Genomic DNA, 27997 nt, shown 5'->3' with positions numbered 1-27997 from the left:
CAGCAGCGAACTGTACAGGTCAAACAACGCCAGTTCACATCCCCACCAAAGCAGTTGCCCCCCCGAAACAAACTCTGAAAAGAAAAACACCCCAAACCCCGCTCCCCAGGACAGAGCCCACAAACCCAGTGTCAGCCCCGATCCAAACCTCAAACCAACCACACATTCTCCTAACCTGTGGTCTCCACCACAGAAGGCCTTAAGGGCCCTAGGGGGGTGAGTTATCGCCGACCCCAGCTAGCGGAGCCCACGCCTCGCGCTCCCATCCCGTCCTGTCCCCGTGGCACCTTACCCGGCAACCCACCCTTCTCCAACAGGATGCCGCCCTACCATCAGATCTTGTCCAAGTCCCAACACAGCCTCAACCGTGAAATATCCCATCAGAAGTCTGGGGGGTCACCACCGGCCCCTTCGAGCTTTCCGCTTTCGAAAGGTCCTCTCCTGTCCTGCTGCCTTCGCCGCCAGAGTCAGTCTCCGCCAGTTCACTTTCCTGCTGCGACCCCGTAATGGCTGCCTTCGCTGCGAGCGCATCTCTCTTCTCCGCAGCCATTTGGGCCTCCCGTTTCTCCCGCTGGCGCCTATTGCGGGACCGGATGCGTTGCGATTGTCTGATCTGAGGCAGTTTAGGCCGATCTCGCCTACTTTTGTGCGACCTATCCGTCCTCGCTCTGTACGACTCCAGCCACTGCCATGCCTCATCCGGAGTCTGAAAGAAGTGCGTGGTCTCATCCAGGATGACCCGCAGCTTGGCCGGGAAGAGCAAGGAGTATTGAATGCCCTCCTCTCGCAGCTCCTTCTTCACCGCCAGGAACAATGCTCTATTTCGTTGGACCGCCTGGGTGTAGTCCGGGAAGATTGTGACCCTGCTGTTCTCCACCTCAAACGGGCCCGACGTCCGAGCCCTCTGGATGAGGAGGTCCCGGTCCTTATAATGGAGGAGCCGCACCACCATCGTTCGGGGGGGGCGGCCAAGACCCGGCGGGCGAGCAGGCACCCTATGGGCTCGTTCCAGGGTAAAGAAAGGAGTAAGCCCCTCCGGCGCCACCACAGTCCGAAACCAGTCCTCCATGTAGGCCACCGCATCCTCCCCCTCAATTCGTTCCGACAGGCCTACGACCCGCACGTTATTCCTCCTATTGCGGCCTTCAGCATCCTCCGCACGTCGCTCCAGCGAGTCCAGCCGGGCCAGGATGTCCGTGATCTTATGCTCCGCAGTCACCACCGACGGTTTCGGGTCCAACAGCAGCTGATCATGGTCCTTGACCTTATCCGCCAGCTTTGCATGGTCCGCTCGCAATAGCCCCAGCCCCGTGGCTACTTGCGCGATGCCCTGCTGCAACGCCTCCTTGGTCGAGGTGATCGCGTCCAGTATGGCATCCAAGCGTCGATTCAGTCGCTGCTCTTGGTCCAACTCCGGCGGGGGGGTCTCGCCCACCTGGGACAGCGCCGCCGAGTCCCCCTGTCCATGCTCCACGGCCACCGGCCCTCCCGTAGCCGCCATCTTAGGGTACTGCGTCACAGGCCAGGAAACCCGTCCAGTCCCGGCACTCGTGGGTCGGTGCCAACTTCCCAATATCGAGCAGGATCAAGCGCCACCGCCGGTGCCCGCAGCTCCAAGGGCCCAGTGGGTGAGCACTGTCCGATATGCCCCCTCGTGAACCTGGAGGAGGAAGGGAATAGGGAGGGATAGCGGCCAGCAGGTGTCCTCAAAAGTCCAAGCGGAGCCGGGTCCCCTGTCCCCCGATCTTCAGGACTGTTGCCGCAGTCCCTACCGCTTCGATCTCCCGGCTGCAGAGCCCTCCACCAGTCAGCACCAAGGCTGCTCACTTTCGACGTCCGGAGCCGCCCGTCCGCTCCGCCGCCATTTTCTTCTCACTCTCGGCGACACCTCAGCCGCCGCTCACCAGGGTCTCCTCGGGGCCAACAGTCTCCCAGCAACTTTCTGCCGGCGCCCAATGGTCCCCCTATACTTCTTAGGGCAGGAGTGTCGACCACGGGTCGCCCAGGGTGCAGAAATCAGGAGAATTAGCGGGATTCCGCGCGGAGCTGCGAGCTCACGCCGCCATCCCGATCGGCGTCCAAGCCACGCCCCCGTCCCTCCCCTATTATGACGGGGACTATGATGGTTACCAAGAACACTAAATCACCCACATCTATTAGCCTCTTGTCTCCAACTCCAGCTATGCCAATGAAAGAATCCACCTCCTTCACCAAGGTGATCAGCTGGGAGGCAGAGGTTTTAGATCTCACTCTACGTACCTCTGAGGTAAAATCAAATGTACTAACTGAGGTTCTGAATCCTTTTCATACTAGCCAAGAACCTTTACTACCATTTAATGAGGTCCTGACGGATGTCCTGGTCGGCACATAGACAAAACCAGTATCCCGCCTCTCTCTGTATAGGCAAGTAGAGATTTTCTTCAAATTGAGTGAGACATTAGTCAATCAATCAAATTCCTTTATTTCACAATCTTTCAATTGGGTATAAAGTGCAGAAGTATAAACAGTTTCATCATACACAAATTTATCATAAAGACACTTTCCATATAAAAACAATTGAAAACTGATATAATTAAAAACAGAATCCATCAAAAAGTTTCAAAAACATGTCATCAACTTTTGCTGTTCTCTAAGAGGACAAGTTTGGGCTGGGTTCTCCTCAGCCTAAAGGCTGAAGACAAAAACAATGCAATACAATAGCACACAAACTGATCCCCAAGCATTTGGATAAAATAAAGTGCTTCTCTGCACTGTCTAAATTATGTCGCTGTACAAGAGGCAACATTAATTTTCTCTTTGGTTTGTCATAGAATTTACAGAAAAAAACAGGTGTAAATCTGATTGTGAGGATGAACTATCACATTGGAATGGGAGTAAGTCATTTAAAGAGTACCTGCTATCCGGGTAATCCAGCATCAAAGGAATGTTTTTTAATCGGAACCTTACTAAAATGAAGCAGTGTTGTAAATTGGGAACCTGTGCCAAATAGGAATGCATATCCAAGGGGATGGAGGGGGACAATTGGTAAAGATTCACTGAATATTTCAGATGATGGGCCTACCTACTTTCTGCATAGCTTTCAAGCATAAGGCTTCCTTCAGCTTCGCTTTAGTTATCAACCTACAACTGGTTGGATTTTCGTAAAGTTCCAAACAGCCCAGTGTCCCTAAGGTGGTTTTTACATAATGCAGCCATTAGAATTGATCAGCGTGATCCAGCTTTAGACAATCATTCAGTATGTTTTGGTTTAATTTTACAGCCTCTCCTCCCAAGAGAATTCCACAATATAATTGGAGCTAAACGAATCACGTCACAGATAACTGGGGCCCCCAATTCAGTGCAGCAAATGTGGTCGGAACATGTCCGTGGAAGGGGGAATAATGTTTTGTAAAATCCATACTCAATACACTGCAGAGAATCAACATTGGACATTCCCCAAATCCCTGCCCCATAAGGGGCCACTGATACTGCTTTGGCCTTGTACACCTTCAGAATTTCTGGGATTAGTTTGAAGCCCATTTTTTTTTTGATGGCCCTTATTCTTTTTAGGTCTCGACCTGCCAATGCGCTTGCGCATTGCAGCTCGAGACATATAAAGGTACATCAGGAAAGCTTACCAAGAGGGCTTTGGCAGGCGGATTACCCACAGTGCATGTGCTCCGTGCACGTGCTTGCCATTTGCTCCCCGAGCCTCGGCAGACCCGCCACAGCAATGCAGAGAGCTTCCGATTTCAAAGGAATGCTCTCCCCCACCCCCCTCTGCGCAATGCCAGAGCTTGCCACTTCACTCGCTCCCCAGAATCAGCCCTGCTCATCATACGTGCCGTGTCCCCGAATCTAGTCCATTTTTCAAAGTCATGGCACGCATGATCTGATTTAAACCATTCCTAAATTGAATTAGCAGGGAAGATATAAAAAGAAAACAGAGCACAAATTGCTCGACTATGAAATATCGAGCTCTGTGATAAAAACAATATATCGTCGTCAATAACTAGGTTTGAATCATTGAGAAACGTGCAACATAAAACCAGCAGCCTTGATAGATTTCAGGCCTTTAACTAGGGGTAATCATCATATCAAGCGATCTTTCAACCCCTACAAATACGTCTCCTCATAGCTTCCAGAGGATACCCTTGTCCAGACTATAGGGAAGCAAGCTTTGTTTCTGTTGAGGTCCTGAGGAAGGTGGTACAAACCCACCGAAAAGCGCGTCGACCTGGCGTGATAGATCACATGACAACCTGTGATTCCTTAGCCACAGAAAAAGTTTTTTGAATGAGAAGGAATGTATGAGTTAGTGTATGTGTGAAGATATATGTGAGTATGTTTATATGTGTGCTCTGTAGGGTGTCTTTTGTTTTTTAATTTGTATATGCAGTTTGGAAAATGTATACATGATTATTTAAATTTTACTATTTATTGAAATGAACTTAAAAAAAGTATAAAATAAATGTTGATATAAATGGAGAAAAAACTAATAAATTGATATAAATATCATTGAAAGTGTTATTGCCATGTTTTGGAGGACTTTTTGCAAAAGTATATAAACTATGTGACAAAAAGAAGTATTTAGGCCACGAGGGAATGTCTTTTCTTGTTGTAGTGTTGTTTTCCTCTCTATTCCCTGGCTGACAGTATTTAAGAGGGGGGTCCCCTATATATGTTAATATGTTACGCCACATCTGGTCGCTGCTCCCTCCTCTCCTGTTCCTCCCTCTTTCCTCCTCCTTATGTAGTCACTCAATCTAGGCACACCTCCCTCATCATTTGCCAATGCTTGTTATGTATGCTTTTTATGTGCATATTTGCGTGCTCATTTAATTAGTAAGCATAGTTTGTTGAGTACTTTTCAATAGTATTATATTGATTTACAGGAAAACACATATATTATGTCCTTGCACTTAACTTTTCAACTGCTTCTGTCATAATGCAACACGTGCTTCTTTGCTAAACTTCTGTTAATTCTGGCGTCAAAATACAGTACTCCAGCGTATTATATACGTATTTGCTGTATGTGTTTACCTATTACATTCAGTTCGCAGTGGTTTGTTTTTTAGGCGCAAAATCTGTGCCCCAGTAGTCTACTTCTGTCATGCCTTCCATTAAACTACAATTACATGCGTCACCTCTGCGCTTGTGAAGCCTCTCACAAACCTTTTCATCAATTTAAAAGTTAGTACCTCCAACTCCACCCTCCGGCTCCACCCTCCGGCTCCACCCTCCGGCTCCACCCTCCGGCTCCACCCTCCGGCTCCACCCTCCGGCTCCACCCTCTGGCTCCACCCTCCAACTCCACCCTCCAACTCCACCCTCCAAAACCGAATACACCCTCTATCGCCCACACTATCTGTCTATCGCCCTCACTCTATCTATCTGTCTATCATTCGCCCTCACTCTATCTATCGCACTCACTCTATCGCCACCATTCTATCTATTGATCGCCCTCACTCTATCTATCGCCTTCACTCTATCTATCTATCGCACAACCACAGCATCACTCAGGGGCACCACAACATCACTATGTGCTACCACAGGATCACTGAACGCCACAGCATCACTCGTCGCCACCACATCACTTCGCACCACCACACCATCAATCTGTGCAACCATTCAACAACAACTGGTTCAAATATGTTCTCTCAATGTCTAAAACGTTATTACAAATGTCACAAAAAGATGTTAATATTTCACTTCTGTTCTTGGATTTTCGTCACAATAAAATTAACTGAACATAATCTTCACAAAATATATTTACAAAAGTGTAAGCTATTGCCATTATAAATTACAATAAGTTTTATTTAAATATTATTTTGAAAAAATTAAGCCATTGTTATTTGTAATATCAATACATCTAGGTCACGTAAATACAAAACATGTTGCATTACAAATGCTATAGGTGTCACATTTGCAAAAATTAAAAGTATTGGCATTGTAAATGACAAAGCTATTAATCTCCCTATTTACAAAACCAACACATAAATAAAAAATGTGTTATTTACAAGACCAATAGCTCAAACGTTCCTAATGCGAGACCTATTGCATTGTAAATGCTTGTTTTAAAGGAGAGGCCTGTGTTGTCTACCATGCTATTACATGTTAGGTTTTTGTCAAAACTTTCCCAAAATATGGAAAGGTATGGACCACCTCCAGCCTGCGTGCTTCTATGTGGAATGATGGACGTTTCTTTAGCTGATGGTCTGCCACTAACATGTGTGTTTTTGCCTCATTAACTCTGAGGTACATTTGTATCATGAAGCTAGTATAGGGCTCAATTAGGGTCTGCAGTGCTCTACCTGTTCTTGCAATTAAGACCGCATCATCTACGTAAAGGAGGATGGGAAGTGGAGCAGCTTTTATGTTTAAAATATCCATTGTAGACCCTAACAGTGTGGCCTCCACTCCATTAGTGTAGAGAAGAGGAAAGAGGCGAGGAAGCAACATTACTTCCCAGTGTTGAAAAGGATCAGGAAAAACTCGGCCCTAGTCATCCCACTGGCCCCTTACTTGACAAGGAGAGTGTGATACCCAGAACTTATGGCCATGAGCACCTGTCCTATAATCTGGCTGCCACGTCGAAAGGACCTTCTGTTTCAACAGCAGGCAAGGATCTTGCACCCAGGCCTGCACAACCTACACTTCCATGTTTGGAGATTGAAGGGCAGCAGTGACTGACCTTTGATCAGCCTTCTGAAATGGTTGGAGTCCTTTTTGCAGCCAGACATCCATCCACCAAAACTGTTAATGCGAGACGCTGAGAGAAGTTTGTTGTCTGGGGTTCCTCTCGCTACATTCAAACTTTGAATGCAAAGTTGTCTTATGTTCTAATGCTCTGTCTTTCTTTAGCTAAAGCTTCTTGCTGTAGTGACAGTTAAAGGGTTTCTTTCGGCCCTCATGGCCTCTTTACATTTGCTAGATCAGCCCTCCCTCTTCAAGTCACTGGTTGCAATGCGTTTTATTGAAGGGGCTAAACCATCTCTTTCCGCCAACACCATTCCTCTGATGCCTTAGGAGCTTTCCTGATGTGCACTACTTTGGCAGCTAGGCACAGCTGCCCCCTCCATCTCCTAACCATCAAGGCAGCGTTACTCATTATATCTTCAAGTTGAGTCAGAGGAGCTGTAGTTTTAGTCTGTAGCACTGCCATACAATTCATTCTTCCTAGACAAAGTGGTCCACCAGACAAAAGCAGCATTCTTGACAAACGTAGCTATGCCCTTCCAAATAGGACACAGAATCACCGTACCGAGTTTTTATGCACTGCTCCACTATCTGGAGCCTAAGAGGGCCCTTGGTCTCTATAGACTGGACCAGAGGCTACCAACAGGATGATTGGCTATTAATCAGTTTTTCTAGAGCAAAAATGGGAAAATAGTGCAAAAAAACTATCTCACGATGGATTGGGTTGCATCAATCACTACTGTGGGTTGGTTAAAAAGCAACCCCTTCAGGATTGCACCCTCATTCCACCAGAGTGAAGGTGTGTTTTTCGGTACTGGACACCTACCAGTCAGCTATGTAGGTGTCTCACAACACATTCATGAAGCATTACTACCTGGATAACCAGGTCCGATGGGATGGGCAATGTGCCTGTTCATTACTGCAGGATTTCCTGGTATGAACCATTCCACAGACTCACTACCTGAAAGAGATACTGCTTTGATATCTATTCACCAGGTGAGTAATCTCCAATTAGACGGTGCTATAAGAAGGACATGGTACTTACCTGTGGCAACTCCTTTTCTGGTAGAGACTGTCTAGTTGCATATTCCTCACCGATCCTCCCATCCTTTCCATTCTGTGGATTGCCTTCATTCAATGCATGAATAAGATTCCAAATAGGAAAATCTTCTCACTGCCATACTCTGATTTTGAAGGCTCTGTATCCAACACATGTGGAAAGAATCAGAAAGAAACTGCCGGCGTGATTTGGTCCCTGATGACAAATGGCCAGGGTGGACCGGATTTGATTCAGAGCTGTCAGAGTGAATTGCTAGCAAACCTTTGGATCCAGTTTAGCACCTGGGTAAATTCATAAGGTGAGAAACCTGCAGTTAAATAGTCTCTACCAGAAAAGGCGTTACTGAAGATAAGTAATTTGTTCATCTCATAAAGAAAAATATGACATGGTAATTACATTTTTCTGTGCTTACAATTTAATGGCAGTTTTTCCTGTAATCCGTTTCCAGTTTTTCTCCGCCAGAATATACTCTAGAGTTCTATGCTGCAGATTGTCTACTTCAAAAAGAAAGCCAGAATGCACCATTTAGAAATTATCAAAGGATCAGTGTTTGTTTAAAAGGTTCTAGGACTGAATTGAAATATCAAGAGATGTACTTTTTACAGCCATGTTTTGTTCTGGGTTTATGGGTTGACTTTTGATCTCAAGGCTTCTTCCACTGCTGGATTGCTGCCATTTACTTTTAGTTTTGGAACTCTGCCCTTTTGCTGCCTCTCTTTTTCAGGTTTTGTTGTGTTTAGGGAAGGAAATCTTGTATTCAACATTTCAGATTATTCACCATGCTTTCATTCAGATGCTTGTGTTTTTGCTAAGGGTGACCTAGGTTGAGATCTTCCATAATTAAGAAACAACAAGCATTCCTCTTCACAGATTTGAATAAACCTGCTTAACTTTTGGCACACTTCACATATCTGGAGTTTTGCGCCTTCTGTCTTATGCTTTGTGTGAACACACAGATGTGCTAGAATTATTTAAGTCGATGTGTCTGCAGAGCTGTATGAGATAATGAAGCACCCTGTTATTTCATTTTTTTCTGTGTATACTTTCATATGAATGGGCAGGATTATTTTCTCTAAAGCCTGCCATGCACGCTTGGCAATATGCGCACTCCTATTTTTAGAAAAAGATAATGTATTTTTTTCAGAATTATGTTGTGTTAATGAGCAAAAACTCCTTACCTCGTGCTGAATGAAGGCGAAGTGCTAAAAATAAAGAACAATTAACCTGCATTCTATGCTGCTTTAGAAGCTGCAGTAAGATAGGCTGCCAGAAGTAGAAATCTGGGGCCCGATACAGATGAAAGGGTGGGGGGGGGGCAGTGGCATAACATAGGCCCATGCAACCACCATGGTGCGGGGGGCCCAAGCTTCAGGGCCCCCCTCAAGCTGAGAGCTCCTGAGTGATTCTGGAGGGAGCCTCTCTATGCCTTTTAACTCTTCAGAAATCCCACATCCAGATGCCCCCGGATTCTTCAAGTGGCACGAGCCCATTGAGGCTTACGTAGCCAGAACTTCATCTGGCCTACTGAGGGTTAGTCCTCCACCCCCCTCATCTTCCCATTCTCCATACCACCACTTGTCTAATGCCCACCTCTCCAATATCCATAGGCTGTCATTCCCGTCCCCGCCCTGTCCTGATGAGGACCCAACGTGACTACCTTAAGGAGCCCACTTCGGGTTGAAACGTCAACGACAATTACTCCGGTCCAGTTTGACAAAGGCTCTGCACACATAAATGAGAAGCATCAACCAACAGAGCCATTAGTTTCAACATTTTTGTCTAGTATAAACTCTCCCCCCCCCACTTCTGTATAAAAGTCCTTATCACTGTATATATTGTAGACTTGTGGAGCACTGAGCACATATGTTACACTGTTCACAATTGTATATACTGTATCATCTCTTGCAGCCTAGATCAAGTGTACTGAAAAGGAATTGACTCATACCCTACAGAATCTCTTCTTGTTTACTAATTTACAGCTAGGTTCTGAGGGACACAGGGTCATCCCATTTTTGTTGTACAGGTCTACATTAAAACATACATTATTAAACAGAATAAACATATTTAATTTAAGAGGAATTGGGTTTTATTAAAACTATAGTCAAGTGCCTCAGCTTGCTGAGTTAACAGAGTTGAAAGCTCTCTCATATGTACTTGTGAAACAAAATAATTACTAAGACTCGCATGTAAACTGCAAAGAATCATGGACTGAAGCAAGAAATGCACAGTCTAGTGTGTGCAACAAAGCTTCGCAAAAGTATAAGAAGCAGTTCCAAGGTGCACAGAACAGCTTGTAAACAGGAGAAATTACAATTACCAAGTATTACAAACCTGCAGAAAAATGCTAGTCAGTTGACTGAAATAGTTATGTGGCCATTGAAAAGCATGCTGAGCCAAACTCGCAATTAAGTTGTAGTTAACAAATGTAGCTAAGGCTCGATCACTGTCAAACAATTACTATAGTTAAATTATTCTAAATGCCCTGTAAAAAGAGGTCTACTCTTTGAATATTACAACATTACATAATAAATAGATGTCTGAGAGAGACGAAGAGATATGTCTCGTTTCGCATCTGGCTGTACATGTACTCCAAAACATTGATCTACTCAAGGCGATCAGTTGTGTTAGTCCAAAAATCTGTTACCAAAAATCTTACCCTGGAGGAGAATGTATAGTTTCACCGTAGTGTGTGTCAAAAATGGGTTCCTTGATAAGCCCCTGTCGATACAAAAAGTAAATGTTTGTGGCCCGTATGCAGCTTAGTTCATTATGCCGCGCCTTTATTAATTTGAACAAAATGACTAGGCGCCTAACATTGCCTGGCCATATTACAAACAAAGAGTATATCTGCATGTTATGACCGAGAAAAACGTATTTAAGCGAAGAAGATGAATGCGTGTAGTTGTAAATATAAGGGTCACCAGCATGGAACCAAGTGGACCAGTCCAAGTGCAGACCAATATGCGTGTAATCTGGCCGGCAACAGTAGTGCGGAAAGATTTACACGGCATGTAGGAAAACAATATTGTTTTGGGAGAGCTAACCATTTTTTCAAACACTTGTTTTCACATCCCTCCCAACTTCCCTCCATACTTTAGGGCAATATGCCAGACCCGTAAAGACATTGAGTTGGGACCATTGAATTGTAGGCTGTCAAAAGGGTAGACCAGGAAGGACAAGCAAAGGTTTTCTTGAAATGGACAAAGCCCCCAATTGTTACTGCAGCCTGCATTTCTACCAATTATTTATGTAGGGCCCACCTCAGCTGTCTTGTGAACGTCATACCAAGTTACTCATAGAACGATTATTATTATTATTATTATATTTCTTATATAGTGCCAGAATCGATCCCCGAAGGGGTATCTCCGCGCTTGCCTTGGGAACCCGTCCTGGTTTTCCCTGTGAGATAGCCCCTACAGGGCATCCCCAAGGTGAAAGCCAGGCATCCCGCCGCGGGGGGGCCGTTGTGGAGATTAAGCAAGCTTAATGCCCAGAGTTGCAGAGTGTGAACCCATGATTAGGTCAGGCACCGAAGCGAGAATTATCGAGTCCGTGGACATTTGAGCCCAACACCCTGCCGCGTCGGGAATCGAACCCTGGTCCCGGGTCTGACCTCTGCTTCAGGGTCTGCCTGCTCTAACCAGTGAGCCACACTAATTCCTACTATTACCTAGCAGCCACTTACTTGGTTTGACATTTTTCCTAGAGGGGAATATTTGTTTTTTTTCCAATTCACCTTCAAGTTATTAACCACACAATAATTATTAACCTAACCAACTTTCTCTGTAAGCCTGCATGGGTCATATCCAAGATTGCCAAATCATCTGCATAGAGTAGACACAACACATGACCTCCCTCTATTTTCGGTGGAAAGGACTGAGTCACTGCCAACACCCTACCGGAGGTCAGCTAGGAACAGAGAGAACAATGTGTGGGCCAAGACACAGCCCTGCCATAATCCAGTTCCTAGAGGTATTCTACCTGAAAGGGCCCCTTCCAAATCAAGCTCCACTTGGGCCCAATTTTCAGAGTGCAATATTTGCAGGATCGCCCAAAAACATTGGCGGATACCCTGCCATCTTAATTTAGCCCAGAGTATACTACAGTCTACCAAATCTTAAGCGTAGCTAAAATCAACAAAAACGAATAAACTCCCAGTTGTTTACTTGGCCATCTGCTCCAAAGGCCCACAAGCTGAAGCAATGGTCTATAGTTGAATGCCATTGCTTAAAAACCCCCCTGTTCCATTGAGACAATTCTGTTACCCTCAATCCAATTCTTCAGTGAACTGAGAATAACCTTAAAATACAATTTTTCACCTACATCCAGCAGGCTTATCAAAGATACTTGCCTGGTACATTCATCTCACATTTTTAAATGTATTGGTTTAATTATTGTACCCTTCCTGCTGGAGGGAATTGTGCCAGTCTTAGTTATAGCTATAAAAACTCTAGACAAAAACGTTATCCACCATATTGGGTTAAACTTCACCACAATTGCCGTAAGATTATCCGGTCCTACTGCTTTAGTTAAATTTAGGGAGGTTATCCACTTGATTATGGTTCTGGATTGAGCAGAAAAGCACTCAAAAGGCTTCAACCCCCAGTTTCGTCCAGCTTTCCCTCTCAGTTATCTCCGCAGCCTTATAAATATTACTTAAAAACGATACCCAGTCAGTTTCTGGCACAATACATCTTGCTGGGAAGGGGGGGGGGGGGGGGGGGGGAGGAACCTATTACCAATTCACCTCTGGACTAACTTCCAGAACATCCTCCTATCCTTTTCCTGTAGATTACTAACCATAAGGTCCCAATCGTAAGGCCTGCTTCTTTGTCCTAATCAGACCTCATACTCCCTTTTCTTACAATTATAGACCTTGTTTGCAAATATGGGGCCCTTGAAGCACCTCAACCTTCCTGCTTTCCCCTAATTTCTTCCTAGCATATACGTATTCCTTATCAAACCACTGCTGCTTAGAAGGTTGGCTAGAAAAATCCTTTTTTACTTTCTTATTGCATAGCCGTTTTACTGGTACCAGACGAATACCTTCCTTTGCTGTAGTTTTTGAATACCATACCAAGATTGATGGCACTACGGCCATATCAAGGTCCATCTCGTTAAGGATTTGGTACTGCGTCAGTTAGTTTATATATTCCTCATCTGTCCTTGTTGTTAGTCATTTTGGAAAATCTACTTCCATCTGGATCACCCGCTCCCTGGATACTGGTGCTGCTGCTATGCCATTTTTAGCCCCCAGTGATCACTACTGCTTATTCCCAACACGTTTGTGGGAAGACCACCCTAAGGCTGACGGGTTTAACAATGTTTGTGGAGACCACTGCCCTTGTGTTCTTTGTGGAAAATAAATTACTAGATTGTAAGAACTAACTGAAGATATCAGAAATATTCTGCACACTAATGTCCCAATTTAGGAAGATGGAATCTCTATATGCCCTAAATAAAAACTATGGTGATCTCTTCAAACTGTGGTGATCTCTGCAAAGTCATATCTGAATATGTGTATAAAACTTGCAGCAAAGTTTGGTGCGCAATTGTAAATACTTACTGCATTATCATAGGCTGTAGAAAAAGCTGCCTGCTGCGGAGAGTTCGCCACGATCCAATTTAACATGCATCTTACATTGAAATAGTTGAAGTGAGTGAAAAATTCAAGATACTGTCTTTTGCACTCCGCATTTTTTTTCCTTGCCTCAAAACGTGTGTATGATTTATCAAAAATATTTCAGTTGAGCGTGATAATTGGCTGTGCTTTTTTCCCTTCTTCTGGCTTATTTCCACACCATGAATTCTAATGCAATTTTAACATTGAAATGCTCCATTTTCATATAAAGATTTGCTGTTTATGTCTGTACCTCAGACTGCCAAAACTGTTGCACCATATCGGCTCCCTTCACAAGGTTGCTCTCCAAGGCTCCTATACACAGTGGAAAAAAATTAAAAGCTGGCAGGTCTGGTACCCTCTCCTGTTGTGCATCCTGAACTCTTCTAAGATTTTACCAATGAAAATCATTAACTGTTAAACTTGTTGATCTTCGCTATGCCGTACACCAACCACAGATCTAAGTCACTACTTCCCAGACTTACACTGCCTTTTCTTTAGATTTTTTTTTAAACATTTTTTGCTTCCAAGTATCAGTCTATGCTCATTACTCATGGGGATCATGTATTTAACGAATAGTAAACATATGTTTGCTGTCCTTCAATGCTGTATTGTTTCATTTAATAAAAAAAAGTTTTTGTTGACCGAATCATATTAATTTGAATCATTATTTTGTTCATTTACATTTTGAACATCTTGTGTATTAATATATACAGTGTGTGTGAAGCTGTGTAGTGGTATATTGATTATAGTATGTTTGTTTTTTAAGAAAGCCACAGATGTACACACTGCAGTGGCTTAACTAGGTAGCCATGGGCTATTAGGTTAATTTTGCTTCATTATTTTTTATTTTGTACACAAAAGACTGCCTTAATCAGTGGCATTGTTTTCAGAATGTCTTTTCGCGAACCTGGTAGTTGATTTCTCATGTGCATAACTAGCCATTACTTTGTTTTGTGATATCACTTTTCTTCCCTTTTCCCATCAAGTCATTCTGCACACGCTGCTCAATTCCTGAGCTCCTCCTTTCGCTGCTTGCCACGTGGAAAAATTCTCTCAGCCCTCGGTCTGCTGTCACCTATGTAAACTCTGGTCCTGCTTCAGCGGTCTCTGTATGTGTTAATGTTGCATGTCCCATGTCGCCTTCATTATTTGTATTGCCATTAACATGATACATTAATTTGTGAGCATAACCTATGTACCAGATGTTGCTGTTTATCCCAATGATGTGAAAAATAAAATGGTCACTAACTTTTTTTTTTTTTTAAAAAGCTACAACTAAATTTCTTGGTACGTTTAATCAGTACGTTTAATCATGAAGCAGTCTGAAAATTGTTCAATGTGTGGGTTTATTTTCATATCTTGAATATTGCTCTTCTAATCGGTTATGCTGCTTGTCGGTTTTATGGTTTAAATTGTTGTCTGCATGCATCAGTACAGCGATGCATGTACCCCTTAAAACCCAAAACTAAAAAAAGTTTAGTTTAAACAATATGGTTGCCTTTTCATTTTGTAAGGTCAAAATATTGTTTATACCACACTTAGTCTGTGTTCTGGGTTTCCAGGAGGAGATATAGTCCAGTACAGTGTATTTTTAATTTTGTACATCTTTAATTTATTTTGTACATAGGTAGGACCGCAGTACTTTTAAACTTTAGCTAACATAAATTACCTACTTTTACGTACCTTCACACACTTATATAATCTGACTCATCTCTTCCTATGCACTTATAAAACAGTAGTACACTATGTTTACACTCAAAGCACAGATCTCAAAGTAAGTGTGGTCTAAACAATACGGCTGAGTTTTAATTTTGTAAGGGCCTTCATTACCCAATGATATTCAATTTTGTCATTGTGATGTAACGCAAAGTTAGCGCAGTATAGCACGGCACAATATATCACTGTTTTTTTAACCGTATGGGCCTGATTCACAAAGTCCTGTCTTTTAATGTACGGAGACTCCGTAATTGTAAAGATACTACTCATTAAATACCTTTCTGAATAGCAAACCGTTGTAAACTTGCACAAAAGTGTAAGTTTACCTTTGTGAATCAGGCCGTATAATTTTAAAACTAATGAACCAATTTACACCTACTACCAAAAAATACCCTTACAGCCCATTATCTATATTTCTGAAAAATTTCTTCTAAATCCGATGAGCCATTTCAATTTCAATTCAGAATATTTACGCCACAGAGAAACTACCAGTTTATCAACAAAATTTCCAAATACATCTTCGCTTGGGTTTTTTCCATCTACTTGAAGTCTATCTATTTTAATAAATACTGAAGACTGAAATAATTATTCATTTTTCTGGAAATGAATAAAGTATTGAACAAGTAACTACTATGGACTAACTGACTCCCCAAGACTTTAAACTGTTGATCCTGAATATAATTAAAGCAGCGTTAAGAAAGAGCCATCCCTCCTCTAATATTTATGAAATACATCTGAGCTAGGTTTGTTTCCTGTGTAAAACTGTGAATTTTAATTTACAAACCAGCATCCTCCATTCTGTAACAGATTAATTTTGTTATCGCTCACGCAAATTTATCAAGTATAACTGTAAATTTGGAAGACCAGACTTTTGAGTGTTTGAAATAACTAGCAAGAGCCACCTTAAGAAGATTTGTTCAAATAATTAGGATGAACAGAATGATTATTTAAACACATTGAAAGTTTATTAACGTTTGTTAAATCCTATTGTTACTTTTGGCTTTGGTCAAACTCCGGCTTTAAAATCTACAGATTATAAATTGTGGCAAAAACATGTAGAACATAATTCTCACTTTTCATCTAAACACATTGAGACCATTTATTAGAAGAAGCCTGTGCTTGGTCAGGGACTGACTTTATTTTTTTGTTCGTTTTGCTGTTTTATATAGTGCTGATGTGGCCCTAAAGTATTGGAGCACTTTACAAAAAAACCTAGATTAGACTCCACATTTTTTCTTTTTTTAGTCCTTGGGAGATAAAGTAATTTCCCCAGAAACACAGGATGTTGATCTGAAACTGGATTCGAACTTCATTCCTCAGTTCAGTAGTCCGCACCTTCACCCGCCTGGCCACTACTCCTCAACTTGAAGCAAATGGTATGATCAAAAGTATGAATTCGGTATTTGCTGCCATCAACAGCCCTAGCCAGCTTTTGAGTCTGGCTTGTTACTAAATTTTTTTTGACCCGTTATCACAAATCCTTTACAATATACGTAGAGTAGACTCTCGCTCCACCTAGAAGAGTATTTCTTTCTCACTTCATGTTAGTTGTTTTGTTTAACATTCTGCCTCCTGTGGAGGCCATGCATTACAAAGAAAGAAGGGACTATTTTACAATTCCATAGTAGACTGGATAATTAAGTTCCTTATCTCATAGATAAATTGTACACTGAAAACAAGTTTTATTTTGTAATTTATTTTTTTTACTTTTCACTGCACTTTTTGGGTGTTAGCCAGGACTCAAAATGCAGGCTAGACTGTGTTAGTTCAAGGAGGCAGCAGACCAAAGGTGGTAATCAAGATTAGTTTTATTTCAGCATAGATCAAGACGAGCTGCTGATGGCACATGGGTAGAAACCAACTGACACCAGATTTAAATTACATTTCACATGGAAGTTTTGCCTGACATAGCCAAGGTTCCATAAGGCTATGCATTAATAACGAGCAGCTACATACATAGATACTACACAGACATTTTGGCTTTTCCAATGTTTTTGTGTTTCTTCCTTTTGAATTAGTTATTGAGATGTGGATTGCACTTTCCATTGCAAGAAAAAACAAATGCCGACGTGTTATCAGTAAGATTTTAAGAGAACATGTAAAAAATTAGCAGGCCAGTAAATTAGATTAATTGAATGAGCATGAATTAAACAAAAACAAACCTAACAATAATGTGACTAATTGCTCGATAAACTAACAGGGAATTTTCAAGGACTTTTTCTCTCTTCATTGAATTAACCCTGTGCACTGTGTGATGTATTCATACTCTCTGTTTAACAGGTGTGATAATTCTGTATTTCCCGGTCAAATATTAAGACTGGAAATAGCAGTGTAATTGTTATTTTTGAAAAGGTAATGTTGTGGACTGCCTGCCCCCCCCCCCCCACCCCCCCTCCTCCCCACCTGAGGATTAATTCCTAGAAAACTTTCCCAAATATTACTTTTCTCTTGAAAGTGTACTATGCAGTGCCTCTCAAGCAGTGGGAATTATGTTTAAACTATTTTGGTAATGTATTCTTTTAAACATTAAAAGCTGTGTCTTCTTCATTTCAGAAATTTGGTGGCAATCAGTCCAAATTAGAGTTCACAGTAGACCTAAAGGGGGCGACAGTTGACTGGGCGTCAAAGGACAAATCCAGCAAAAAGAATGTTATTGAAGTAAGTGTGCTTGCACCCATTTTTTGTTTACATATACGATTAATATAAGCAAAATGTTAAGGGTTGTGGGATTCTGCAAGGTCCTTGAATCTGTGTATTCCCACTTTTTCCAATGGATGATGAACCAAAGATGGTAGGCCTGAAACTTCCAGAATCCAAGGTACTTGTTGGAGATCCCCTTATATTATTGGTGTCATGAAAGTGGTGAGATTTCTCACTGGGGGCCCAAGCACAGATTGCAAGGCACTAGGGACACTTCCTGTGCAGCTGGTGAGCCCTGTTAAGAGATCACTGTTGTCCTAGTGCAGCTAGATTGCTCGCTCTAAGAGCATCAATAAGGTAGAAGGCTATCATGCTGGAAAATGTGTTATTCTTTCCTGATTTCAGCAGGCCATAGCAACCTAGAAAACAGCAGCTGCTGCATCACAACCTTTTGAGGTTGGGTCTTCAAGTGTTGCTCTGGTACCTAGCCAAGCTGACAAAGGGTCACATGTTGAACAGACGACAAGGCCGCTGAAGATTTCTAACAGACCTGCTACAGTTGCCTAATTTAGTTCCAGAGGACTATGGCTTCTTCTAATTCTTCTCCTCTAAGGGTTTACTGTAAGCTTACAGGAAGACAGGGGTGAGGCAAAAATATTTAAATGGCGATCACCTTTTTCCTAATAGTTTTGCTTTCCCACCCCTTCCGCATATTCGGTCTCGGACCACTGGTTCCCTTTTGAACCTTCGAAATTTCATTTTTTTCAGATATTGCAATATAAATTGCTTACTTATGTGCCTCCTGGTGATGGCATTTAGATAGGAGTGCTGTATGGTCTTCTAATTATTATGTAACCTTGGTGGAATTGTGCACTTTTCGATTTACTAAAGTTGTTGAAGAACAAAAAGATAAATGATCATTTCTGAAAAGTTAGGCTCAACATTTTTAATGGCTCTGATATGTCCCAGAACGTGTAACTTTAATGGGTGTATGCTGATGTCCATGTAAATTAAGATACATGGACAAATGATAGTGTAGAGACAAAGTCTGATATTGACTGTACTATTAGTATATATGGTCATTAATCTTTCAAACTCTGTGCTCTGTTACTTTGAAGTACCTGTTTGAATAAATACATTCAAAATATGAGTGTGAATAGGTACATTGCAAATTATTGGGTAAAGCTCACCATCCACAATAATTGAAGTAGGACTGTGAAGTGGAATGCCAGCATCCGAAATCCAGAAATATGGTTATGAGCTGTTTTTTTGGTGTATAACAAATGTTACAAAGGTTTAGTTGATACACCCCATCTACTTTTTTCTTGAGTTGAAAAGCACGATTTAGATAATGGAAGTATTGTGTACACTGAAGAACAAGAAATGTTTATTACAAACCTTCATTGAAGGGCAATGATTAGGTATGATAATGATGATGTATGGACCATTGATGTTTCACTGCAAGGTCATTAAGGCCCGTACCCGTTCAAGCGCACAAATGCGTTGAGCCCTTAAAATGTCTTGCAGGTTAGGCATATTAGTGCTTAATAATCATAGGCGCCCTTTATTGAGCCTTGAGGGGCTAGACTAAAGGATTTGTAGGACAGCAACATACAGTAAAGTAAAGTGGAACAGTTTATAGAACGATCATACTTGCCCACCCACCTCCAGCACTGCTACCTCAGCAGGATTCCACACATAGTCCTTATTTTCCTTTAAAGATGTTTCTCTTTACTTCGTGCTGATTGCTACAGCACAAGCACCACCGATGTGGCCTTCCCTCACACCACAAGGCCACAACAGCATCCCAGCTGAAAACACTTTCTGGGATGGGCCCTGCATGGTGGGTGAGTTTGGCCATGGGAAAGTAAGGTTTGACTGACTGCAACCTTGGAAAATTTCACGGGAAACAGGGATGGGACGCATGACCACACCTGGCATCATGGTGAATGCATTGCCATTGGGCCTCAGTGGCTGAACGGGAAAGGGTGTGCAGAAAGCCTGTCAAAAAGTGCATTACAACTTCAGTGTAGGCATGGTAAATTTGGCATGTTCTGATGCCACCATGACGCAATTAAACCCTGTACTTTTGGATCTTTTTGCCTCCAAAACGGAGGGCGTAATGCAGCTTATAGGCTATCCGAAAGGAGTAAGATACTTCCATGCCCCAATTATTTTCCTTACTGACTAGGCCCATTAATAATCACAGCATGGAACCCTTAATCGTGATTACTGCCTGGGGACATTCGTGCTTATTAATGCACGGGGACTTTAAGCTCAAAAAATACCAAAGGGGCCTTGATCCTCATTAAACAAAGAGGCTATTGACACTTATGAATAAGGCCTTGAACCAGAAAAAGCAACTCAGTTCAATGGAAAAAAACTTTAGCCAAAGTTTAGTTAATGTTGATAGGTGAATGAATGACAAAACCTCAAATAACTGGAAGTTAACCATTTACTTAACATTAACTTCCAAGTCAACCTTTCCATCTGCTGGACCGGGAATCGGTTTACACTTTTTAAAGTATCTTGGTTTATCATCACGGGGGCTAATTCCTGTTCTTGCTATCCATGACAATGGATCTTTGAAGTTGTTTTAGAAAAGAGGAGAGCTGAACATCACATACATTATGATCACAATCATTAGTTTAATGTCCGTCAATAGAGAGAATTTGGTAAGAGTAAAAGGGTTTTTAATAATCAATATTTTAGTAAATCATCTTTATTTGGTAACAGGTTAATTTAATCAATCTTAGTCATTAGAATCTTATTAGAAGTCAACAATCAATCAGTAAGCAATCATTTGCAATACAATTCATTAAGCATAATCCTTAAAGGAAAGAATCCATATTCTAGGAATATGGGAAAAAGGAGTCAGTCAGACCCCATAAAGAGTTATATAGTTCGAGAGTGAAAGAAAGCTTTAACACCATCGCTGCTGATGGTTTTCCACTCCTGTGCTGCTTTGTAGGCTTTCCCATTGTTCATGACGAGCTCAGCTCGTCATAAGCACAGCTCAACCGTGCCTCATGACGAGCTGAGCTGGTCATGAGCATCGAAGGGGTTAAAGCTTCAGCATTAAAGTCAGCTCAATAGTTAAAAAATATATCAAAGCAGAACTTCCCATGAAGAGCGGTTAAGAGCAAATGTCATAGTGTCTTGGTAAAATGGAGAAATCGTAATGGCAAAAAGGGTAAGAAGCATTGACATAGCCAATAGGTCTCGCTTTTTGGAGCCTAAGTATTTAGTTATGCAGCAGAATATCCTTGGTGCAACAACACCAACTGTTGCATGGCTAAACACTTATAAGGTCCCACATGCGAGACCTATTGGCTATGCCAATGCTTGTTAACACTGCTTTTCTGCCTTTACTACTTTACTTTATTAGTCACTGACTGCAAAAGCAGCTCTGCAACACATTGACAGTGCATTACTCGTATGTTTCCGGTTTTAAATGTTCAATGAATAGAGGAGAAAATGCCAGCTGGGTGGTTTTTGTGCTGGGACATTAAAGTACTAGTCAGTCACATAAAAAAGAACAGCCAGGTAGCAACGCTACTGGCTGGTTCTTGTTGCTGTATGGGGCCAGAAACACTTACTAACTACTTTGCATGGATCAGGTGTTTGCATGCACTGGGCACGGCTGACTGTGTCATACTGGGCAGGGTCAGGATGGTTCTGTTGAGGGTTAAATGGTCTAGAATGGACTGGGCAGGGCGACACAAGTTATGGTGGATAAATATGGAGCTAAAATGGAATTCAGCTGCCTGGGATGGCTCTGATGGGTTAGAGTGCATTGAGCAGGGGTAGATCTTCTGAAAGTGTGCAGAGTTCCACCACACTGGGCGGCCCTGGCTGTGCCTGATCCGGTCACAGTTTCTGATCCTGTTGATGCAGTTATGATGCACTGAGTGGGTCAGGCTACTTCTGATTGGCTTTTACTGGTGTTAAAATGGACAACATTCCCATGTTAGTGCTACTCATTGCCCAAAACGTGGTAGTTTGTAATATTAAGCTCTCAATATGGACTTCATTACTTATTTCTATTGGTGAGAAAGTGTCACTGATTTTGTCGCTCATTGGAGAGTAGAATGTCCTTCATAAGTAGACGTACCATGGAAATCTCGCACATAAGTAGTCTGAAAACTTGGCAGCTATGTACATACCGCTTATAGGCTACCAGATTTCCCATTTGGATAAAAGTTAAACTTACAATTTCTAAGTCTCCAGTCAGACATTGTTGGATATAGAGGAAGTATGATATTTTTCAGTATGCTAACGGCCACATGCATCATTGTTGCCGTTTGCAATTTCTTAATTGCGAAAATTGAGGAATCGCAATTAATAAATTGCAAAAGGCTATGCATTAAGAAATCGCAATTTTTTTTGCGATTTCTTAAAATTCCTTAATTGCGATTCACAATTTGCGAATCGCAATTAAGGAATCCCTTCTCATTGATTCCTATGGGCCTAGAGGTCTAAAGGAATGAATGGGAAGTCATTTTCAATTTGCTTTTCGCAATATGCGAATCGCAAATTGAAAATGCAATTTCAAGGGTGCAGGGGAGGGTCCAAAGGACCCCCCCTGCACCCCTGAAATATAACTTTAAGTGCATTTTTCACACACACATGCCCCAAGGGCATGTGTATGTGTAAAATGAAACTTTCAAAAATGCACTTTTGTGGATTTTTGAAAGTTTTTGCAAATTACCATGAAGGTAAACTTCATGGTAATTTACCTCTCCCTATTTGCGAATTCGCAAATTTAAATTGTTCATGCATTGCATTTAAGAAATCTTAAATTGCAATTTCTTAAATGCAATCGCAGTTTTAGAAATCGCAACATAATTGTGATTTCAAAATTCGCGAAAAACATGATGCATCCCAATTTTGTCAATTGCATTCGCAAACGGCCGAAAATTGCGATTCGCACAGTTTGCGAATGCAATTGACAATGATGCATGTGCCCGTAAGAAACCTAGTCATCCTCTCGCCAATATGAAATGCTTTGATTAAATAACAATATGTACCTGGGCAAAAATAGATTTGCCTAATTTGCTACAGACGTTCCTTTCTTACTCCATGCAGTGGTTTAAGTGTGAACGTCTGTGTCAATTCATAGTTATAGCCTTTTGACCCAATACAGCTCTACAGACTTTCACAAAGTAAAGGGATGGTTGGCTGCTCCTCTGCTCCAGTTATCGGTTTACTTTATGGTTTTCAGCAGTTTGCTCTTTAAGGCCCTTCCTTATATGTCAATTCTTATCACTGGAACAGAATTACAGGGACCCATCCAGAAAGAATGAGTGTGATCACATGCTTTTCATAGTCTGTTTTGTTAAATGCACAATTACCCTCCGTGAACGGGTCTCTTCATGAGATAATAGTTCGCACCATGTTGGGAAGTATATTTTGTTCCGCAATAGATCCTGCCCAGATTCGGTATCTTGAACAATTCCCCACATCAAGGTCAGACTTCAGACCTCTATTTTCAAACATTTTATTCTCTAAATCTTTCAAAAAATTATAAATCAAAACCCAGAGAATAAAAGGTTGTCGATCTTGAAAGAAATATTTCAGTGCAACATGACGTTAATTATGAAGTGTTCTGCTTGTTCAAGTCATTAGAGGTTCTCTAAAGTTACTTTCAGTTATCCCTGGTGCTTCCAGTCCCATTTCTAGGTTTCCATAATCTGCTAGTTCAGTTGCAGTCTCAGATTGCATTAGTAAACCTTGCTCCCATGAAAGGTAAGAGTTGAAATATTCCAATCTCTCATCCGATAGTTTGGTTGAGATTAAAGATGCTGCAAAGCCATATACTAGGAGACCCAGAATTTCAGAGACCTGCTTCATTTAATATTAAGCACCTCTTCATCTCCTTACTAGTAGCACTGCCAATGTGTGGGTAGGTTAACTTTTCCATCTACTGCCATGCATTTCCCCCTACAGGGCAGCTGAGGTCCTAGGCCTGAGCTTGTCGTCGGTGGCAGTCAAGATTAAGGTCTTGATGGAAGTGCTTCAGCTGGGAGTATCGCCTTCTGAACTGCTTCTCTAATTCAGTAAAGCACTCACTGATGTCCTGCTTAGGACCTAATCCAAGTAAAGCACATGGGCTCATGTGAACAGGACGATGGCCTGTTCACAGGTCATAGCCCTACTGCTGAGGATCCCAAATTCCTAACACCAGAGAGCTAGCTGCCTAAGCCTCAACTTCTCATGTAAATCTTGCTGCATGCCCGGCCGGATCAGGAATCCAAGAGACTGGACAATTTGGGCCAGAGAATCTTTTTTTTTCCACCAGCCTGGCATTGCGATCATTGAACACTGCATGCTTATTGGGCCACTATTCCCACACCCTGTGGGATACTGTTGAGCAGTTGCTGCCGACCGGCTCAGACTAGATACCAACGACTCACTAGGCAGAGGTTTCTTTGAAAGTTGCCCTGCGACGCCACACCTGGTTGAAGACTACTGGCTTTTCTGGGAATGCCCATTCATCAGTCAAGAACATGCCTTTTGAAGGATGCAGTCTCTTTGGTCACATGCAGATTCGGTGCTGGAACGTTTTAAGGACAGCAGGGCTATAGCCAGGTGCTTGTGGCTTTCTACGCCCCCTTGTCTCCCTCCATACACCTTTCGCTCCTTTTGTGTCCATAGAAGGGGCATACAGCCACAGCCTTACCTGCCCAGCTCCTGTGGGGCGCAAGCTTTCACGCCTTTGGGTGGCCATGGACACGGTACCTACCGGCTCCGTGGGTTGGTGGCGCCAGTCGTCGGAACAGTTCACCCGCGCCCCCCAGCAGCAACAGCCTCCAAACTCTCCTAATCTGCCTGTTTACCATCATGGACACTCAGTAGGCAGCAGGATTCGCCTTCACCTTCCCTGCTGGTGGTCCATAAAATCGGACAGGTGGGTTTTGCAAATTGTCCAAAGGGGCTGCTTCCCTCCCTTTTGAAACTACCCCTCCCTCAATGCCACCTACTTACGACAGAATGGCTTCTGCCAGGAAGTGATGGCTCTTTTGGCCAAAGGAGCCATAGAGAGAGTGCCAATGCCAGAAGTGGATTGTGGTTGTTATTTCCACTACTTTCTGGTGCCCACGAAGGACGGTGGCCTTTGTCTTATCTTAGTCCTGCCCTCTCAATTTCTTCTTCAAGAAAAAAAAGTTCAAAATGCTCATTCTAGCTCAGGTCCTCTGTTCTGGACCCAAGACCCTGGTAGCGTTGCCTGCGGTTCATGGTGGACCATGAGCACTTTGTTTGCTGGGATTCCCTTTGGCCTCACCAGTGCTCCTCAGGTGTTCACCAAGGTGATGGCGGTGATTGCAGCTCATCAGTGGAGTTCAGGGGTGCCAGTCTTCCCCTATCTCAATGAATGGTTGTTGAAAGCGGGCTTGTATCCGGCTGATTTCTCCCACCCCCAGACTATGGCACGTCTAGAATATTGGCTGGGGTTCACTATCAACATGCCAAAGTCACTCCAGCCTCCCTCTCATACCTTTTCTTTCATCTGAGCTGTTCTGGACATGGTGCAGTTTCGAGACTATCCGCCCTAGTGGCGAGTCTAGGATAGTCCGGCTACAATTCCGATGTTCCAACCTCTATCATGTTCAGTGAGACAGACTTTGAGGCTGATGTGACTCATGCCAGGTGGCATATGCGTGCTCTGAAATGGGACCTGTAGTTCCAGTGGGCGCAGCATCAGGGGAATCTCTCCAACATGGTCCAGATCTCGGAGAGAAATATAAAACATCTGCAGTGATGGTTAACCAACTGCGATAGTCGGTGGCAGGCCCCTCTTCCATCCCCAACCAGATGTGATAGTGGTGACAGATGCATCACTTCTGGAATGGAGCGGCTATCTGGGATAGGTGGACACCGGGGGCCCGTGATGAAAAAGGGCCAAAATGAAACATGGACACCTCACTTTTTTACAATTAAAGCTGACCCTTTTTTAGGTCTCGCCTACGCAGCGCGCATGCGTCGGATAGGTGAGAGACCTAATGCCATCGGCACAGCTTTGGGGGCAAAAGTGTGCACGCGTTGCATTGCTTGCAATGGCAACGCGTGCACGTCTGGCGATTTCCTTGCGGGAACGCACAGCGCCATATGGTTGCACGCTCCTGTAAGCGAATCCCGCAGGCCCCCTCCCCTGCAAATACCACCTGAGGCGCGCGCATGTGTTATAATGCAAATACATCTTACTGAACATAATTTCTAAGAATATCTTTTTGAAATGATTCTTCTGGGCATGAATTGCCTTCGAATGCCCGTTTTCTTGAGACAATAGTCTAGCATTTTACTCACTAGCTGTTTAATATTTCAAGTTTTGACGAGAACTCTAAAGAATGTAGAGTAACTTCTTCTCCACTCACCCTTGTTTCCTTGAACATTGATTTAGAAATAAACAGCTGTTTAGATCTATACTGCTGAGGAGTGGACTTTGCAGTGTTTGTGCCACAAGAAGCATCAGTTTGTATAATCCGTCCATTTTTTTATTTTTATAAAACTTTATTGTGCATGTAAATATGGTTACACTTACGGGCCTACACAACAGGGGCCGGCCGCTAGACAAGGCAATAGCAATCAACATTTACCACAATTCCGTCGCCGACATCCTAGAGGTACGGCAGTAGTGCAGGATAATGTTCGTAGCAACTCAGGATGGAGCCAGGATACAATAGTATTTAGTTTTTTATAAAAGAAGAACAAAGAAAGAAAACGAAACAAGTCTCAAGGCCAAAGACATTGAACATGAAGTTGCGCTTGTACGGGGGGGAGCCTCAATTGCCAGATGAACAAATTTGTAAACAGTGGAGTTTGTCTGTTGTAATTCCCATCCGGCAACTGATATTTGTCCATCTCAAATGCCGGGTTTGGGCTGGGTGCGCACGTCGCATGATTAATCGCGCTCAACTGGGAGGCCCAATAGTACCGCCTGCTATCCGGGAGCGCCATGCCCCCGTCATACCAGGGGAGGGTTAGCTTAGCAAAAGCAATTCTTGCGCGCCCATCCCAGATAAGCCGCCTCTGTAAGCTTTCCACCTCCCGGAAGTAACTCGCCGGGATGGTATCGAGCGAGTTCTGAAGTGCATACAAAAACCGTGGCAGGGACATCCTTTTAAAGAGCGCGGCACGACCGAGCGGCGACCATGGCAATTTACGCCAACGAACCACGTCAAGCTTCAGCCTCTGGAGAGGGGGGAGCAAATTACGCTCATAACGAGCTACAGGGTCCAATGATATAAAGATCCCCAGATATTTGAATCCCGTGTGCGAAACCTGAATGGGAAATCTACGCGGCAAAGGGGGAAGACCACCCGAAATCACATAAACCCAGGATTTGGTCCAGTTGATCACTAGACCTGAATTCTTGCCAAACGAGGTAAGAACATCGAACAGGACGTTAAGCGATTTTCGGGGTAAAGTGAGGTATAAAAGGATGTCGTCCGCATAAAGCGAGATCCGGTCTTCAAAATCAGGAGTCCACTGAATACCTTTTATCGAAGGCTCCCAGCGGAGCCAAGCAGCGAGGGGCTCCAAGGCTAGCGCAAAAAGCAAGGGAGACAGCGGGCACCCCTATCTCGTACCCCTCCCAAGAGTGAAGGAATTGGATACCCGGCCGTTAACGACCGCCTGAGCCAGGGGTTCCTTGTATAGCAGTTTCACCCACCCGATGAACTCCGAACCGAAACAAAATTTCGCGAGGGCGGCCAATAGATAAGGCCATTCGATAGTATCAAAGGCCATCGTGGCGTCCAAGGAAGCCAAGATGGCCGACTCTTGAAGTGACCCTGCCCTCGCGAGAACACCATGCAAGCACCGCAAGTTGAGTGCAGTGTTACGGTGCGGGATAAAACCAGATTGGTCCGGATGGATCAGGTCAGCAATCAACCGGTTAGCCAGAACTTTAGCTAAAATTTTTGGTTCAGCGTTCAACAAAGAGATGGGCCTGTACGAGGAGCAACGATACCGAGGCTTGCCCTCCTTGGGAATTACCACAATTGTAGCCAATCGCTGATCACAAGGGAGGGCGCCAATGTCTCGTGATTCCATGAACATTTCTCTGAGATATGGTGCAACTGTATCAGGGCGCAATTTATATAATTCGATGGGCAAACCGTTCGGGTCCACGGCCTTGCCGGAGAGAACAGAACGAATAGCGGTCGCAATCTCATCCGCAGACAAAGGAGCTTCCATCATGTCACGGTCACGTCCGATAAGCACAGCAAAGTAATATCGCGTAGCAACAAATGGGAGTCTTCCTCATCCCTATCAGA

At 43.2% G+C, this 27997-nt stretch overlaps 1 protein-coding gene across 1 annotated transcript in view; it reads left to right on the top strand.

The window, feature by feature from the left end:
• LOC147659061 (rho GTPase-activating protein 12-like) overlaps positions 1-27997 on the top strand; it is a gene marked incomplete at its 5' end in the record, with an annotated part of 189075 nt that overhangs the window by 6040 nt on the left and 155038 nt on the right. The window contains 2 exons of the mRNA XM_086951998.1: positions 14348-14470; positions 17631-17735. Coding sequence (XP_086808124.1) covers positions 14348-14470; positions 17631-17735 — 228 coding nt within the window. The remainder of the gene's footprint in view (positions 1-14347; positions 14471-17630; positions 17736-27997) is intronic.

This window comes from Lissotriton vulgaris, unplaced genomic scaffold (genome assembly GCF_964263255.1).
Source record: "Lissotriton vulgaris unplaced genomic scaffold, aLisVul1.2 SCAFFOLD_2039, whole genome shotgun sequence".
NCBI lineage: Eukaryota > Metazoa > Chordata > Amphibia > Caudata > Salamandridae > Lissotriton > Lissotriton vulgaris.
This window is presented reverse-complemented; position numbering and strand designations above follow the sequence as displayed.